The sequence below is a fragment of the Pan troglodytes genome, chromosome 14, assembly GCF_028858775.2.
Source record: "Pan troglodytes isolate AG18354 chromosome 14, NHGRI_mPanTro3-v2.0_pri, whole genome shotgun sequence".
NCBI classification, from domain to species: domain Eukaryota; kingdom Metazoa; phylum Chordata; class Mammalia; order Primates; family Hominidae; genus Pan; species Pan troglodytes.
Genome location: NC_072412.2, coordinates 24480852 through 24496214, shown reverse-complemented (window position 1 = coordinate 24496214; position 15363 = coordinate 24480852). Strand labels below are relative to the sequence as shown.

Sequence of the window (15363 nt, the reverse complement as noted above, 5' to 3'; positions counted from 1 at the left end):
AAATAGTAGAGGAAGTCCAGTGAGGAAGCATATCTCATGCCAATCTGAGTAAGACGAATATCATGGGCATTATGAATTTCCTGATTTTGAGAACTGTTAAGTATCAGAATATCCTTATTTTTAAGAAATATCCACTGAAGTACTTTAGCATAGTGAACATTATTTCTGCTTGGGGGAGAAATGTATATATACACATAGAATGTGAGGAACAAAAATATGGTAAAAATGTTAATATGTAGGAAATTGGAATGAAAGGCATACAGGAATTTTTAGTTCTCATCTTGAAACTTTTCTGTAGACCAAAATTATAATAAAAAACTAAAAGAATAAAATAAGTAAGGGGCCAGGCATGGTGGCTCACATCTGTAATCCCAGCACTTTAGGAGTCTGAGGCAGGAGAAGCACTTTAGCCTAGGACCAGCCTAGGCAACACTGTGAAATGGCATCTCTACAAGTTAATTAATTAATTGTGAGGGACCAGGAATCAAACAGACCTCCACCACTCAACTCACTTTTGCATACCTCAGTCTCTTTATCGCTAAAACTGGAATAACAACAGCTACAGAGATCTTGTGAAATATGAAGGTAAAGCATGTATAGTCCTAAGCACACTGCATGGGAAATAGTAAGCATTTGGTAAACATCAGTTGTTATTATCTTCATCAACATGGAAGGACATAAACAGATAAGATGTATTTTACATGTATGAAAGCCAAATGTATATACAAGCTGAGTGATGTGATTACAGGTTGGTTTTTTCTTCTACTTATGTATATTTTCTAATTTTTCTTCCAGAACACGTATTACCTATTTAAATGAATAATGGTAATTTTCCATTACCAGTAAAATTTAATAAAATGGAGTAGACTCTGTAAGTAATATGTACATGAAGTATAAAGGCATAATAGTGGTGAAAAGCTCAGATCTTAGCCTTCACTTACCCTGCAGTCAAATGGTGTTAATGGAGATAAACTTTTTAGGGTTATTATGAAATTTAAAATCCATGTAAAGTGCTTATTGGCTTAGCCTTTCCACATAGTATACTAAAATTATTTAGTTTGTATACTATTATTACTGTTCTGCTTTCTGAAAGTGAGAAACATTTGTTTTTAAAAATCCAGCAACTTACTCAGCAGGAGCTGCATATTCATGTTGAAGTCCAGGTGGTGTCTTCTGGGTTCTTAAAGCTATTTCAGCATTCTTTAACTCCTAATATACCAGAGGATTTAAAAAAAAAAAAAAAAAAAAAAAGCCAGTTAAGAGTTATGTTAAAAATACCATACGAAAAAAAATATTCAGTCTCTGGACTGAAACTTCAAACAATACCTTGGAGGTTCATGCTATAAGAACATATTATGGATGAAGCTGCTTCACAAGTTGCTAAAACCTTTCAAGAGCAGACAAATTACAGTTTTAACAAACTTATAAAGAGCTGTAGATCTATTTTTAAAACTATAGATTTCTGTAGGATTCACGAAGTGAATTCATTTACAGCGTAAAGATTATACTACTTAAAATCATTAATATAAACGCAGAAAATACTTTTTTTTTTTTTAAAGGCAGGTGGCAATAATGATGTTGAGGCTGAGGCAGGCACAATTAACATTTGGGTGCTTGCTATGTACCAAACACTATGCTAAAAGTTACTTCTCAAGGACAACATTACAATGTAGGGAATGTTTCTCTTTTTATAGATGAAGAAATGGATTTACAAAGCCATTAAGTAACTTGCCCAATATCATGCTGCTAGAAGACCGGAGAACTGGATCTTTTAAAGCTTACACACTCAACCATTCTTATATTGCTTTCTACAATTCCAGCCAATGTTTTTTCAAGATTAGTATTGTTTACCCCCTTACATTCCACATTCCTATCATTTCACTATATTTTTGACCTCTATTTAAGTATTCTTTATTTCACAATGAGTTACTTTAACTTTATATTCCCTGTGGCAACATCTCTTCCTCATTAAACTGCCAAGCTGCTAAGCTGATGACTGTTTTTTCTACATCCTTTTCACTCAACTCAGGCTTCCATCCCACCCTACTCCAGTACAAATACATGTGTAGATGATTCAAGACTCTGACCCCTGCTACCTCTCTAAGCACTGACTCTAGCCAGGCCCAGACTCTCCTAACACTAAACTGCTTGTAGATCTTCAGACATGCCCATACTCTCGTTCATGATACTTTCCTCTTTTTCAAGACTCAATGTAAAGGTATTATTCTACACTGGACAGATGATAAAAATGCCCACTTGAGGCCTCTGTGCCCCTACAAAACCCTTGTACCTGGATCATATCACCTGATGGATTTAACTCTCTCCCTAGTCTAAGTCTTGATCCCTAATGCCTGCTGAAGCACCTGGCACATAACAGATCTTTTAAAAATGTTAGTTGAATGACTGGAGAGCTGAACTCAGTAATTTAACTTCAATAAACCATGCGGCCCCCACTTACCCCAAAAGAAGAACCATCCTATTTTAATTTAAACTCAAGTTACTTATTAAAAATGAAGTATATAAAAGACTTTGTCTTCCATAAGAATCTGGTCTACATCAGTTCTAACTGCAGAACTGCTTATATTTCCCAGAAAGGCTTTCTTTGAAGAAAAGGTTTTAGGGTTAAATAAGATTGATACTTTATAGAGGATTCAGAATATTTTTTTCAATTGGTAATTCACTAGACTCTTAGTAAGAGTTCCTAGCTACTAGACATTAGAGTAATCTTAGATCAAATTTCTTTAAAAATGTTTTTTTATTTTTTTTCTCTTTTTCTTCTTCCCCTTTGACCTGGTGAGCATGAAATAAAAATCTTTTTTTAAAATTTAATTTAATTTTTTAAGTTCCAGGGTAGATGTGCAGGTTTGTTACATAGGTAAACGTGTGCCATGGTCGTTTGCTGCACCTATCAACTCATCACCTAGGTATTAAGCCCAGCATGCATTAACTATAAAATTCCTGAATTCAGCTCAGATGATTCTTCCTTAAGGAAACTTTGACTCCCAACCTCTTATTCCTTTGCCACCTTTATGCTCTTCTCAATCTTTTATTATTTCATTCACCCTACTAGACTTTTAGTACCTTTGGAGTTGTCTTTTTATCTCCAAAAGACTATTAATGTGCCCATTATATGACAGCTACTCCACAAACAGCGGTGAATGCAATCATTCAGTTTTCGAGTTAAAATGGGTCCCATTACAGCATTCACTTCTTTCTTTCGAGTTTGCCTCCTCCATTATTTTGCTCTAATTATGTTTTCTAAATAACTTATATATAATTTCAAATATTTCACGTAGTTTCATGTGATGTTTAATCACAGTCTAAACATTCTCCAGTATAAAAACATAATTAACTCTTTCTATTCCCTAGAAAGGACATAGGTGATGATTAGGAAGAGTAAGTGGAAAGGAAACATGGGGCAATACAGGTTGAGTATCCCATATTCAAAAAGCTTGGGACCAGAAGTGTTTTGGATTTCAGAATTTTTCTGATTCTGGAATATCTGCATACATAAAATCAGGCACCTTGGGGACAGGGGATAGAACCCAAATTTAAACACAAAATTCATTTGTGTTTCTTATACACATAGCCTGAAAGTAACTGTATACAATTTTAATAATTTCGTACATGAAATAAAGTTTTAACTGTAACCTATCCCATGAGTTCAGGTGTGGAATTTTCCACCTGTGGCATCATGTTAGCACTCAAAAAGTTTTGGACTTTGCAACATTTCAGATTTTGCATTAGGGATGCTCAACCTGTATTACATTCATATTTAACCAAATAAATGTGTTAAGAGACCAGGAAGTCTGAGGACAGACAATAAAGTCTTTGAAATCCCTTTAGCCGTTACAGTTTAGAGTAGCTCTTTTAGTAACACATCATTATTAAAAAGATTACAAGATATTCTCCAATAGTGGACTTAAAGACCCAAAAGCACCTTTAAAAATTTTACTTAAAATACTACCACTTCGTTTGTGAAGATCACAGCCCTCTGATAAATCCACAGCAAAAAGGCGTATCTCACATGAAGTTCATTAACAGATCAGGGACAACTTCACGGAAAGATTTCTAGACTGCTATGATGAGATCAAGTATATTCTGTAATTACGATAACTACAACACAAATAAATCACCTATCGTCATCCTTTCCCACTGAGGTAGAAAAGAACGACATATATTTAATATGTATTGTATATTACACCATAAGGAGGAAAAACAAGTAGACATTAGTGACAGACAACATTAGCCACGTTACTATTTATTTTTATTTGTATTTTTTTGAGACGGAGTTTTGCTCTTGTTGCCCAGGCTGGAGTACAATGGTGCAATCTTGGCTCACTGCAACCTCCGCCTCCCAGGTTCAAGCGATTCTCCTGCCTCAGCCTCCGGAATAGCTGGGATTACAGGCATGCGCCACCACGCCTGGCTAATTATTGTATTTTTAGTAGAGACGGGATTTCAGCATGTTGGTCAGACTGGTCTCGAACTCCTGACATCAGGTGATTTACCTGCCCTGGCTTCCAAAAGTGCTGGGATTATAGAAGTGGGCCACCAGGGCCGGCCTACTATTTTTATTAACTAAGATTTAACCACGACTTGCAAGTCATCAAATTTAATATCCACACAGCATGATATAATTTTTATTTAAAAACCGACAGTTAAAAAACATTATTTTCTGACTAGCTATGTTTCCTCTTATATAATAGGCCAATTTAGCCAGCAACCACACTTATGAAACCTAGTTAGTTAACAGCATAAACTCTGGAGTTGGATTACCAGGGTCTGAATCTAGGCCCTTCAACTTACTAACAAAGCTCTGTGCTTTTTTTCTTATTTATATAATGGGGATAATAATTCCTACCTTGTTGGGTCTTTTCAGAAATACTTAATGGTTTTAACAGATATAAATTGCTTAGGATACTGTCTTGTATACAGAAAACGCTTAATAAAAACTCATTATTAAAGTATATGAGTTATCTAGTTTTCTACCGGTATGCATGTATCAAATTTTATAATTAAAAACAAAACAAAACACCTTATTTCCATTTCGGAAAAAACAAAACAAAAAAACCCTACGGTAAAATGGCCATAAGTTGGTATACCTGAGCAGTTTCTATTTTCAATTTGTCAATGTTGAGAGTGTTTCTCTGTATTCCATTGGCAGCCAACGACAGGAGCTGCTTCAGAGCTTTAATATCTTCTTGTACCTTAAGCATTGCTTTTGAAGACATTCTACTAATTTCTTCTTGAACTTGTTTCTGCTCCTTCACAAATTTCCTAAAAAATATATTTAAAACTGAGTTTTAAAAAATGTATCTTTGGTTTCCTACAAAAAATATATATATACTTAAAACAGTCCAAGTGTTTTAAAATACAAAACTAAAAATTCATCTATAGTTCACGCTTTTTTACAGAATGGAAGTTATACAATTTTAATTCCTGTTGTTCTGCTTTTCTGATTTCTAAAAGCATTAACATTTTAACCCTAGTTAAGAGATGCTCCTCTAGGATGCGATTTTAGAAGGAAGAGATGCTCCCCTTAAGAAGTATTCTAGAATTCTTCAAGTGTTATTTATCTAATTATATTTGACACTTACTGGAGATTTTCAACATCCTGGCAGATGACAGGAGGTAGATTTTCATCCTTCAGAGCTTTACTATCCCTAAGAAAAATGCAAAACATGTATTAAGGTCATTGAGATTTTAAAAAGTTGACAGCTGAGTTTTAATAGAGTATTAGAGTATTAAGACACAAGAAAATATAGCAAAAAAGCACGTATGGCTTCTCTGGATGATTTCAAAGCTCTTTATAAAAAACAAATTTATTGTAAATAGGATCTATAAAATAATTTTAACAATTCATCTGACATGAAGATTTCTTATCTAAGAAGACTGGCATCTATTAAAAACATACTTAAAAGCATTTGACTAAATGTCTAACAAAAAAATCAGAGAATACTGCAAATTGGGTGAGATATTAAACTAAGTTCCCTCTGGCTTAAAGATTCTGACTGACAATTTATTCCATTCCAAAATATTAATGTATTCATTAAAGAAAGTCTACAAAACTTCTCACAACGAGATGCTCAAAATACTTTTGAAAAATAACTTCAGTTAGTTCTTCAACATGCATTAGAATGAAAAAATAAGACCTAGGCAGAGCTTACAGGAATAATAAATATTTAATGAGAACAAGAACAAGTGATATTTGGCATACCGCAATGGAATCGTGAGTTAGATTTCATAACCCTTATGCAGATCTTAGTTTCTCTAATCTTCTTCATTTAAATAGTAAGCTAAAATATACACAGGATGTTTGTAAGGAGTGAATTTGTCATTTATTTGTGAATGCTTTATTTAATATAGTACAAATCATGTGAGAAAATATAATTGGTAATAAGAAGAATGACCATCTTCAAACATATATATGATGTATATGGAGGCTATTCTCTTCACTGAAAACACCAGGACATAAAACAGGACTGGCACAATAATTCATATATTTTTTAAATGCTCCAAAAGTAAAGTTCCATGAGTTGTTCAATATTTAACAGACTAAAGAAATAAACACATATTTGTATTTATTTATATCAGAGAAATACCAAACACCTTTCCAGAAATAGTTTTAAATTTTCTTAATGACTAAAAACTAAAGATTTGACCTTTCATTATCTTACCAGAACATACGTCTATTATTTTACTTTTAACGAATACCATTACAAAAAAGTTTTTTCTCCTAAATGTATATGATATTTACTTTCAATTATACCATCTGCCTACAATTTAATAAGTTAAACTCTTCAATTAAAATGCCTTAAGGGTAAATTTGTAAACTTACTCTGGTCTTGTTCCCGTTTTATCACCTAGAAAATTCAAGAAGCTTCATGTAAAAAAAATTGGTAATTGAACAACATACTCCAAATACAAGCTTTAAATTAACACAAATTAAAGTATAAATATAAACTGTTAAGCATTTCTTTGCTTGCCTCATAAACATCATGTGATGTCATGACTCGTCATGAACTCAAAAGCAAAGCATTTTATGAAGACATCTGTACACATAAGCAGATATATGGCAGATGTACATATACTTTCAAGGGCAAGAATTTCCCTTTCTCAACCATCTTCCGTGAAAAATATCCTGTATGGAAAATTTACGTTGTTGCCTACCAGTTTAACTCCTGATAACTTTACCTGACACTTTTTAAGGCCCTATCAGTACAGAATACTATGTCAGATTACCTGAACTTCTCCAATCTGACAATCCCTTAAAACAACTATCACAATTTATCTTCCCATCTGCCATGAATACCTTATCACACCCTCACAACAACGGACATATTTTATAAAAAACCTTGCCAGTTATGTAGGTGAAAAATGCCACTTCATAATAATTCTTAGTTTATATTTGGTGAAGAAAACCATTTTCTTCAAATGCTCATGAGACAAGTATATTTCTCCTCTCATGAACTGCTTACTTGTGATTTGCACACTTTTCTTACGGTATTTTTCTTATATATTTCTAAGAGCTATTTCAACATTAAGTATATTATTTGTCTCATTTACATAATTTCATATGTATTTCTAATATTAGACTCTTGTAAGATGTATCTCAATTTCAGAGATGTTAAAATGTGAAAAAATAAGCACCTAAAAATCAAGCATTTTGGGCAGACTGCTTGAACCCAGGAATTGGAGACCAGCCTGGGCAACAGGGCAAAACCCTGTGGCTACAATTTTTTTTTTTTATTTCTGAGACGGAGTCTCACTCTAGTGCCCAGGCTGGAGTGCAGTGGCGTGATCTCAGCTCACTGCAACCTCTGCTGCCCAGGTTCAAGCAATTCTCCTGCCTCAGCTTCCCGAGTAGCTGGGATTACAGGTGCCTGCCACTGTGCCCGGCTAGTTTTTGCATTTTTAGTAGAGACGGGGTTTTACCATCTTGGCCAGGCTGGTCTTGATCTCCCGACCTCATGATCCACCTGCCCCGGCCTCCCAAAGTGCTGGGATTACAGGCGTGAGCCACCGCGCCTGGCCAAAAAATTTTTTAAAAATTAGCTAGGCGTGGTGCTGCGTACTTGTGGTCCCAGCTACTTAGGAGGTTAAGGTAGGACAATCACTTGAGCCAGGGAGGTGGAGGTTGCGGTGAGGTGAGATCACACCACTGCATTCCAACCTGCATGACACAGCAAGACACTGTATCCAAAAAAAAAAAAAAATCAAGCATTTTACTTTCCTCATTTACCTTTTACCTCTGCACATGGGGTTTTACTTTTTTACCTCTTTCATCCAACTGTAATTTATGTTTCCATGTTTTGTATTTTATTAAGATTTTTTCTTTCATATTTAGTATCTCTAAAATTGCCACCTATCTTCTATAGATGTCCTAGATTTTATGAGACATGGAAATAAAAATAAGGATTTAATTTTATGTTTCTCCAAATAATTCACCAACTTTTAAATTGACTAGCATATTATTTCTTTGATATGACATTTTATTATATTTTGTAAATACTTACGTACACACAAACATGTATATAAAAAAAACTTGAGCCTGTTTCTACCATGGATCCCTGATTACCATGGACCCCCACTTAATCTACCTAGCTTTGCCTCAGTAATACACGTGGAGCTCTACAAAAGCTTCCTAACAGTTCTCCATGACAATTCTTGCCTTACTGAATGCTATTTTCCATATGGCTGTCAGAATGCTCTTAATCTTAAAATACAAATCTCATCAAATCCCTTTAATAGACCCAAATTGCCTGAGGTATTAATATAATGACAAAACTCAACATGGCAAATAAGGACTCCATGACTTCTGGAACCTCATCTTTCTGCTCTATGGCTAATCTGGCCTTCTATCATTTCCTCAAAAGGGTCAAGGTCCTTCTCATCTCTAGTCTCACTTGACGCTGTCCCCTCTTCACTGAATGCTGTTTATTGCTACTCTCTATCTGGTTAAATCCCACACTGGTACTGCAGGGCCCAAGCTAACTGATACAGCTACTAGAAACACAGAAATCATTTGGATTAAAAAAAAAGAATCCCTTGATATAAGCAATAGATAAAAGGGAACTGGGATGTAGTAATCAGAGATCCATAGTAGAAACACACCCAAGTTTTTTATATACATGTTTGTGTGTACATAAATATTTATAAAATTTAATGTCATATCTAAGACATTTATTTCATTTATTCTATATATTCTCCTTGCTCAACTCTATCTTAGGTACACTATGAAAGCAGGAAGATGTGGGGAGGGGCAGAGGAGAGGAGATAAATTTCTTACATTTATTTATCTTACTCTTCTGCCTTAGCCTGCTCTTTGAGCCTAAAAACAATTATAATAGAGAAGTACTCTCATGCTTAAAATAAAAGTAATAAAAGTGGTACCAAGCTATTCCACTTGAGTAAACAAATAAGCTGCTAAGGCTGCTTTCCTAATTATGGAGTTGCTACAGAGAAAACTACGTAAAAACAAACTTTGTTTAGAAATTTGTCCATTTTCATTGAAAGAGAAATCTAAACTTTGTAAAAGTTTAAAAAGGTTTTACCAACTTTAAAATAGTAATTCACCCTAGAATAGTATCTCCTTATAATAAAACCTGTGTCCAGTTTTTTAAAAAAAGTCATATAGATACACAGATACTATTTCACAGCTTCATCCATTTATCTTTCTTCAGAGAAGTTCAATATGTATATATATACCCTAGTATATATAGTATATATTCTAGTGAAACATGCTTTCATCAGAAGCAGAAGAGATGGTGCAGAACAAAGTAACACAAAAAACAATGAAAACATTTTCAAAATGAATTTGGATTAGCAAATTTTTAAAACCAAGATTCAATGTGGCAAGGGCACAGCAAGAAAGGTATTTTCATACTGGTTAGGGGGTAAACTGGTAAAATCTTTCTGGGAAAGCGATTTCACAAACTATACACTAAGAGTCTCCAAAATATCCCTCTCTTTAAGCCAATGATCCAATTTCCAGGTATTTTCCCTATGAAATAACCAAAAATATAAACAAGCATTGATAATAAAAGGAGACACCTACATGTCTGGCTCTGCTAGGGTTTTACAAATAGTAACCCTCAAACCATTTAACAGATAAGGAAAAACCAAAGCACATAATATAAGTAACTTCAGTAAGGTCAGAGAGCTTATAAGCAGTTGAGCCAGGATCTGAACCCGGGCAATTCCACTCCAGAGCAGACACTCTTAAACTACTATATTATGTTGCCTTTTTAGATAAATGCCCAGTGTTTTACTTCCCAGAGTAAAACATATGGAAATAAACATCTAACAAGAGAACAATGGTTGACTAACTTATCCATCCATAAAACTGATATTAAGCAGCATTAAAATATTTAAAAACAGTTACTGACAGACAAATGCTTCTGATGTTAGATAAGAACAGACTACAAAACAATACTGCATATGTATCATGATCCCTATTAAAAAATACATATTCGTATACACATTAAGATAGCTACATAAGACATATGCATATACAAATCTGTTATCTACAAAAATAAAACCTTAAATGAACAACACACACAACATTTGTGAAATATTAATACAAACAAATTTAAAAGTAAAAACTGTTACTACTAAATATATAACTGCTAATCTTCCACACAAAGGAATTTCGAGCAACCTAGACATTCCCTCAACAGAACTGTTAAAACATAAAGTTACAACAGCATTACTTACTCTTTTTATCTGAGGAGCTACTGAAATCTATACCACCAAGGCCTTCATTGCCTGCAGTTGAAGTAGCTGCTGTAGTTCCCAAAGTCAACCCTAAAGCATTCTGTCCAAGTCCTATAAATAAAACATAACTTATAAATTCCATCGAAAGACTACAACAATTTCCCCTTACTGATCAAAGGACTCTAATGCTTTTAAAGTTGGATCCTAGATTTTCTTCATATTTGATTTAGGCAAATAACAAGAAACAAGCCTGGAGATGTTTTGGCCAAAGACTGATAACCTTTCTTGAATTCGATGGTATATGCAGTTTGGATGATGCGATTTTTCATTATTACGAGGGCCAGAACATATATCAATTCAGTATGTAGGCACTCAATCTTTATTTGTTATAAAGGGGTTTTGTAACAGAGGGCTTTTAAACCCTCTCTACAAAAGCAGTTTCAGTTGGTGTATTTTCAGGTGAATACATCTTGTCTTCCAAACACACTTTGGAACTACATACTTTTAAGATAATCTAGTGTGAATTTATAAGATTTGAATATAACATGTATTGAATATAATTTCATACTCCCAAGTTCGTTTCACAAAACTTAAAAAAAAGTATTAGAATTCATTTGTTTTTTTAAATCTTCCCTCACTGACAAAAGGAAAAAAAAGGACCAGACTATGGTTAATCACAAGTCATTAACGTATACTTGTGAGTCAAGCGCAAGATTTCAAGAATCTTGTGTTGATAAATCTGTATTTCTTTTTTATTGTTATTATTGTTTTTGAGATGGAGTTTCGCTCTTGTTGCCCAGGCTGGAGTGCAACGGCACGATCTTGGCTCACTGCAACCTCTGCTTCCCAGGTTCAAGTGATTGTCCTGCCTCAGCCTCCCAAACAGCTTGGATTACAGGCATGCATCACCATGCCCAGCTAATTTTGTATTTTTAGTAGAGATGGGGTTTCACCATGTTGGTCAGGCTGATCTCGAACTCCTGACCTCAGATGATCCACCTGCCCTGGCCTCCCAAAGTGCTGGGATTACAGGTGTGAGCCACCGTGCCCAGCCTAATAAATCTATACTTCTATAAGACCATGCATTCCTGAGCTGATACAATTTTTGTTCTTTTTAGAAGAGATGTTATCTCTAGATCAGTTGACTGACTCCTTAAACAGGCTCTTCTTTGTTTCCTTATCTGGTTAGTCAATATTGAGAAAGAGGAAAATGTATTTCTAAAATATGGCTAATAGGCTGGGTGCGGTGGCTTACGCCTGTAATCTCAGCACTTTGGGAGGCCAAGGCAGCCGGATCACTTGAGGTCAGAAGTTTGAGACCAGCTTGGCCAACATGGTGAACCCCCTCATCTCTACTAAAAATACAAAACTAAGCCAGGTGTGCTGGCACACACCTGTAATCCCAGCTACTCAGGAGGCTGAGGCAGGAGAATCTCTCTTGAACCCTGGAGGTGGAGGTTACAGTGAACCAAGATCACACCACTGCACTCCAGCCTGGGTGACAGAGCAAGACTCCATCTCAAAATAAATAAATAAATAAATAGAATACGGCTAATACATCCAATTATGTATGAAAACCATCATTTTATAATCTGGTTTTCATATTTAAAGGAAAATATGCAGATTAAAAAGTGACCTGCTGAAAGTACTAAAATAAAAATAAGTACATTTAAATATAAATATTTACTATTCTGGAGAATAAATACCATCAATTACCTGATGTTCCTGTGTTTGTACTCTGGAAAAGTGAACCTCCCAAACCAGCTAAGGCTCCCCCTAAAGAGAGGCCTGTTGATGCAGTTGTAGTTGTGGCTGTTGTCCCACCCAAATTATTTAGAGTAAATCCTGTGGATGCTATAAAAAGAGAGATAGTAAGCTTTCAAAAGGCAACTTATTTAACAGCACCATAGAAAAATACAAATACGATGTTTTTAAAAACTGACATCCATGATAAAATTGGCTCTTTGGAAGAACTACTTGCTAAAAATTACATACTTAAGAATAAAGAGAAATAGCAGCTTCAAACGAAAATCTGTGACAGAAATAAGGGCTTTGAGGAGTATTAGAATGGTACCAGGTATCTGATTCTAGATAGCAATATTGTCTTCAACCCAGGCCACCAACTTCACCTTCATATTAAATGAATCATAAGCCAGGCAAGGTTTATGCCAAGTCTTTGTCTTCCCGTCACTAAATGCCTCCTTGAAAACAAAGTCAATATTAACAGCTTTACATTTTACCTCTCTAGCCCTCTCCCCTGCTTTGCTCTCTAAATAGGGACTATCTCCCAAGACAGCCTCTCCTGCTTCAATGCTCAAAGCTGAATTTTCTTCTTTATAAATCAATAATTTCTGTAGTAAGGTGACTATCTATGTTCTCTAACCAGATAAAACTGAAATTTAACCATTAAATGCAACGGTTTTTCATTCTGCCTCACCTGCTGGAGTTGATGTCAGAGCAGACGAAAGAGTCAGACCGCTAGCTGAGGTAGAGGTAATAGGTAGAGCAAATGGTGTGGCAGATGCTGCAGGTTTATTGAATCCTAAACTGAAGCCTGTTGTAGCTGCAGATGTAGTGGCTGGCGTTCCTATTTAAATAAATAAATAAATAAACAAACAAAAATCCTACTTTACCTGTAAGTGTTCTATTATACTGGTTTCAATAAGGATCCCTAAAAGTTCATGATACTACCTTTTACCAATAGAAGAAGGGTGTATCTGTGAGAGAAAATATGTAAAAGTTGAGACTAAACCATGGTGAACACAAAAAAGATGGCTCTTTAAGAAAAACAAAAGAATGGCCAGGTACAGTGGCTCACGCCTGTGACCCCAAAACTTTGGAAGGCCAAGATGGGCAGATTGCTTGAGGTCAGGAGTTCAAGACCAGCCTGGCCAACATGGTGAAACCCTGCCTCTAGCTAAAATACAAAAATTAGCTGAATGTGGCGGTGCACACTTGTAACCCCAGCTACTCGGGAGGCTGAGGTATGAGAGTCACTTGAACCTGGGAGGGGGAGGTTGCAGTGAGCTGAAATCGTGCCACTGCACTCCAGCCTGGGAGACAAGAGTGAGACTCTGTCTCAAAAAATATAAAAACAGAAAAGAAAATCCAATCGATGTAACATATCAATTTTTATTCTACTCCTAGATTTACCTCTAATGCAGCATTTATCCTCCTCCTTTCCCTCTCAGCAGAAAAATGGTCCCTCCTCTCTAATACTCTATCAATAACCATTCTCTATTCCTTTCTTCTGGCCCTTGTGTCTCTGTCAGCCCCCAGCTGTCTCCCTATTCCTTTTCAGTCCTTTTTTTCTGTAGCTCTCTTTCCTCTGTTCATGTCTTAACTGACACTTCCTAGAGTTCCATTCCTACCTCCTTACTTCCCCAATGACTCACTCACTTTCATCATTTCTCCTACAGGTGATTAAGTCTAAACTGACATTCACCTAAGTCCTCATTGTCTAGTTCTATCTTGATGTCCCTTTGGCCTCCTACGTATCTCACCACAAACATTTTTTGCTAAATCTCCAACCTTGCTCAGTTCAATTGCTCAAGCCAGAAACCAGTCATCCTTGACATCCTTTCCTTCTCCTGTACTCCATTAGTTACAAATCCTGTCGATCCTACCTCAGAAATATCCTGTACTACAAGCATCCTTAAAAACCTTAGCTTAGGCCATAACTCTCTTAAGAACTACAACAACAGCATTTATTTCTCTGGTATCAGTCTCCTCTAACCTCTAATCTATTCTTAAAATTATCTCGGTTACCTTAAAAAAAAAAAAAAAAAGCCAGGTGCAGTGGCTCACGTCTGTAATCCCAGCACTTTGGGAAGCCGAGGTGGGCAGATCACCTTAGGTCAGGAGTTCAAGACCAGCCTGGCCAACATGGTGAAACCCCGTTTCTACTAAAAATACAAAATTAGCTGGGTGTGGTGGCGCATGCCTGTAATCCCAGCTACTTGGGAGGCTGAGACAGGAGAATTGTTTGAACCTGGGAGGCAGAGGTTGTGGTGAGCTGAGATCACGCCATTGCACTCCAGCCTGCGCAACAAGACCAAAACTCCGTCTCATAAAAAACAAAAACAAAAAGAAAACACAAACAAAAAACCCCCACAAATATCCTGGTGATTCTGCCCAATTTAAGATTCCTATTGGCTCTAGATTGTCTTTAAAATAGAGTCTAAAGGCATGACATATACCTCCCTTTCCTATCTGGTCCCAACCTGCTCCTCAATTCTCAACTCTGCCCACCATTTCCACCTCTGATTTCTAAGCTCCAAAACCAAAATACTTCATATTTCCCAGAACGCTTTTATGACTGGGCCTTTGCACTTGCCACTCCTCTCTCTGAAATGCTTCCTGCCCATAAAGTAAACCATACTGTTTTCTTCCTCTGCCTTTCATGGTGCCTCTACATCTTTTAAGACATTTATCAGATTATACAAGAACATGTTAATATACCTGCCTATCCCTTTCACCTCACAACAGACTGACTGTCTTGCTCCAACCCTTAGCAGTTCCCAATGTCATCATCAAGGACCATCCTCACCAGCAGTGCCACAATATTCAATGTTCAAGGCATTATGTATACACAAGGCTGCATGGTTAGGAAGTAGTAACTGCTCAAACAATATTAAATAAAGA

At 35.8% G+C, this 15363-nt stretch overlaps 1 protein-coding gene across 6 annotated transcripts in view; it reads right to left on the bottom strand.

The window, feature by feature from the left end:
* The window catches only part of NUP58 (nucleoporin 58), a 49341-nt gene that overhangs the window by 23759 nt on the left and 10219 nt on the right, over positions 1 to 15363 (bottom strand). For all 6 annotated transcript variants that reach the window (XM_001155775.7, XM_001155721.6, XM_016925079.4 and 3 more), the window contains 7 exons: positions 13157 to 13306; positions 12436 to 12573; positions 10720 to 10830; positions 6842 to 6866; positions 5601 to 5666; positions 5106 to 5280; positions 1130 to 1209 (listed from right to left, as the gene is read on the bottom strand). In XM_001155775.7, coding sequence (XP_001155775.1) covers positions 1130 to 1209; positions 5106 to 5280; positions 5601 to 5666; positions 6842 to 6866; positions 10720 to 10830; positions 12436 to 12573; positions 13157 to 13306 — 745 coding nt within the window. The remainder of the gene's footprint in view (positions 1 to 1129; positions 1210 to 5105; positions 5281 to 5600; positions 5667 to 6841; positions 6867 to 10719; positions 10831 to 12435; positions 12574 to 13156; positions 13307 to 15363) is intronic.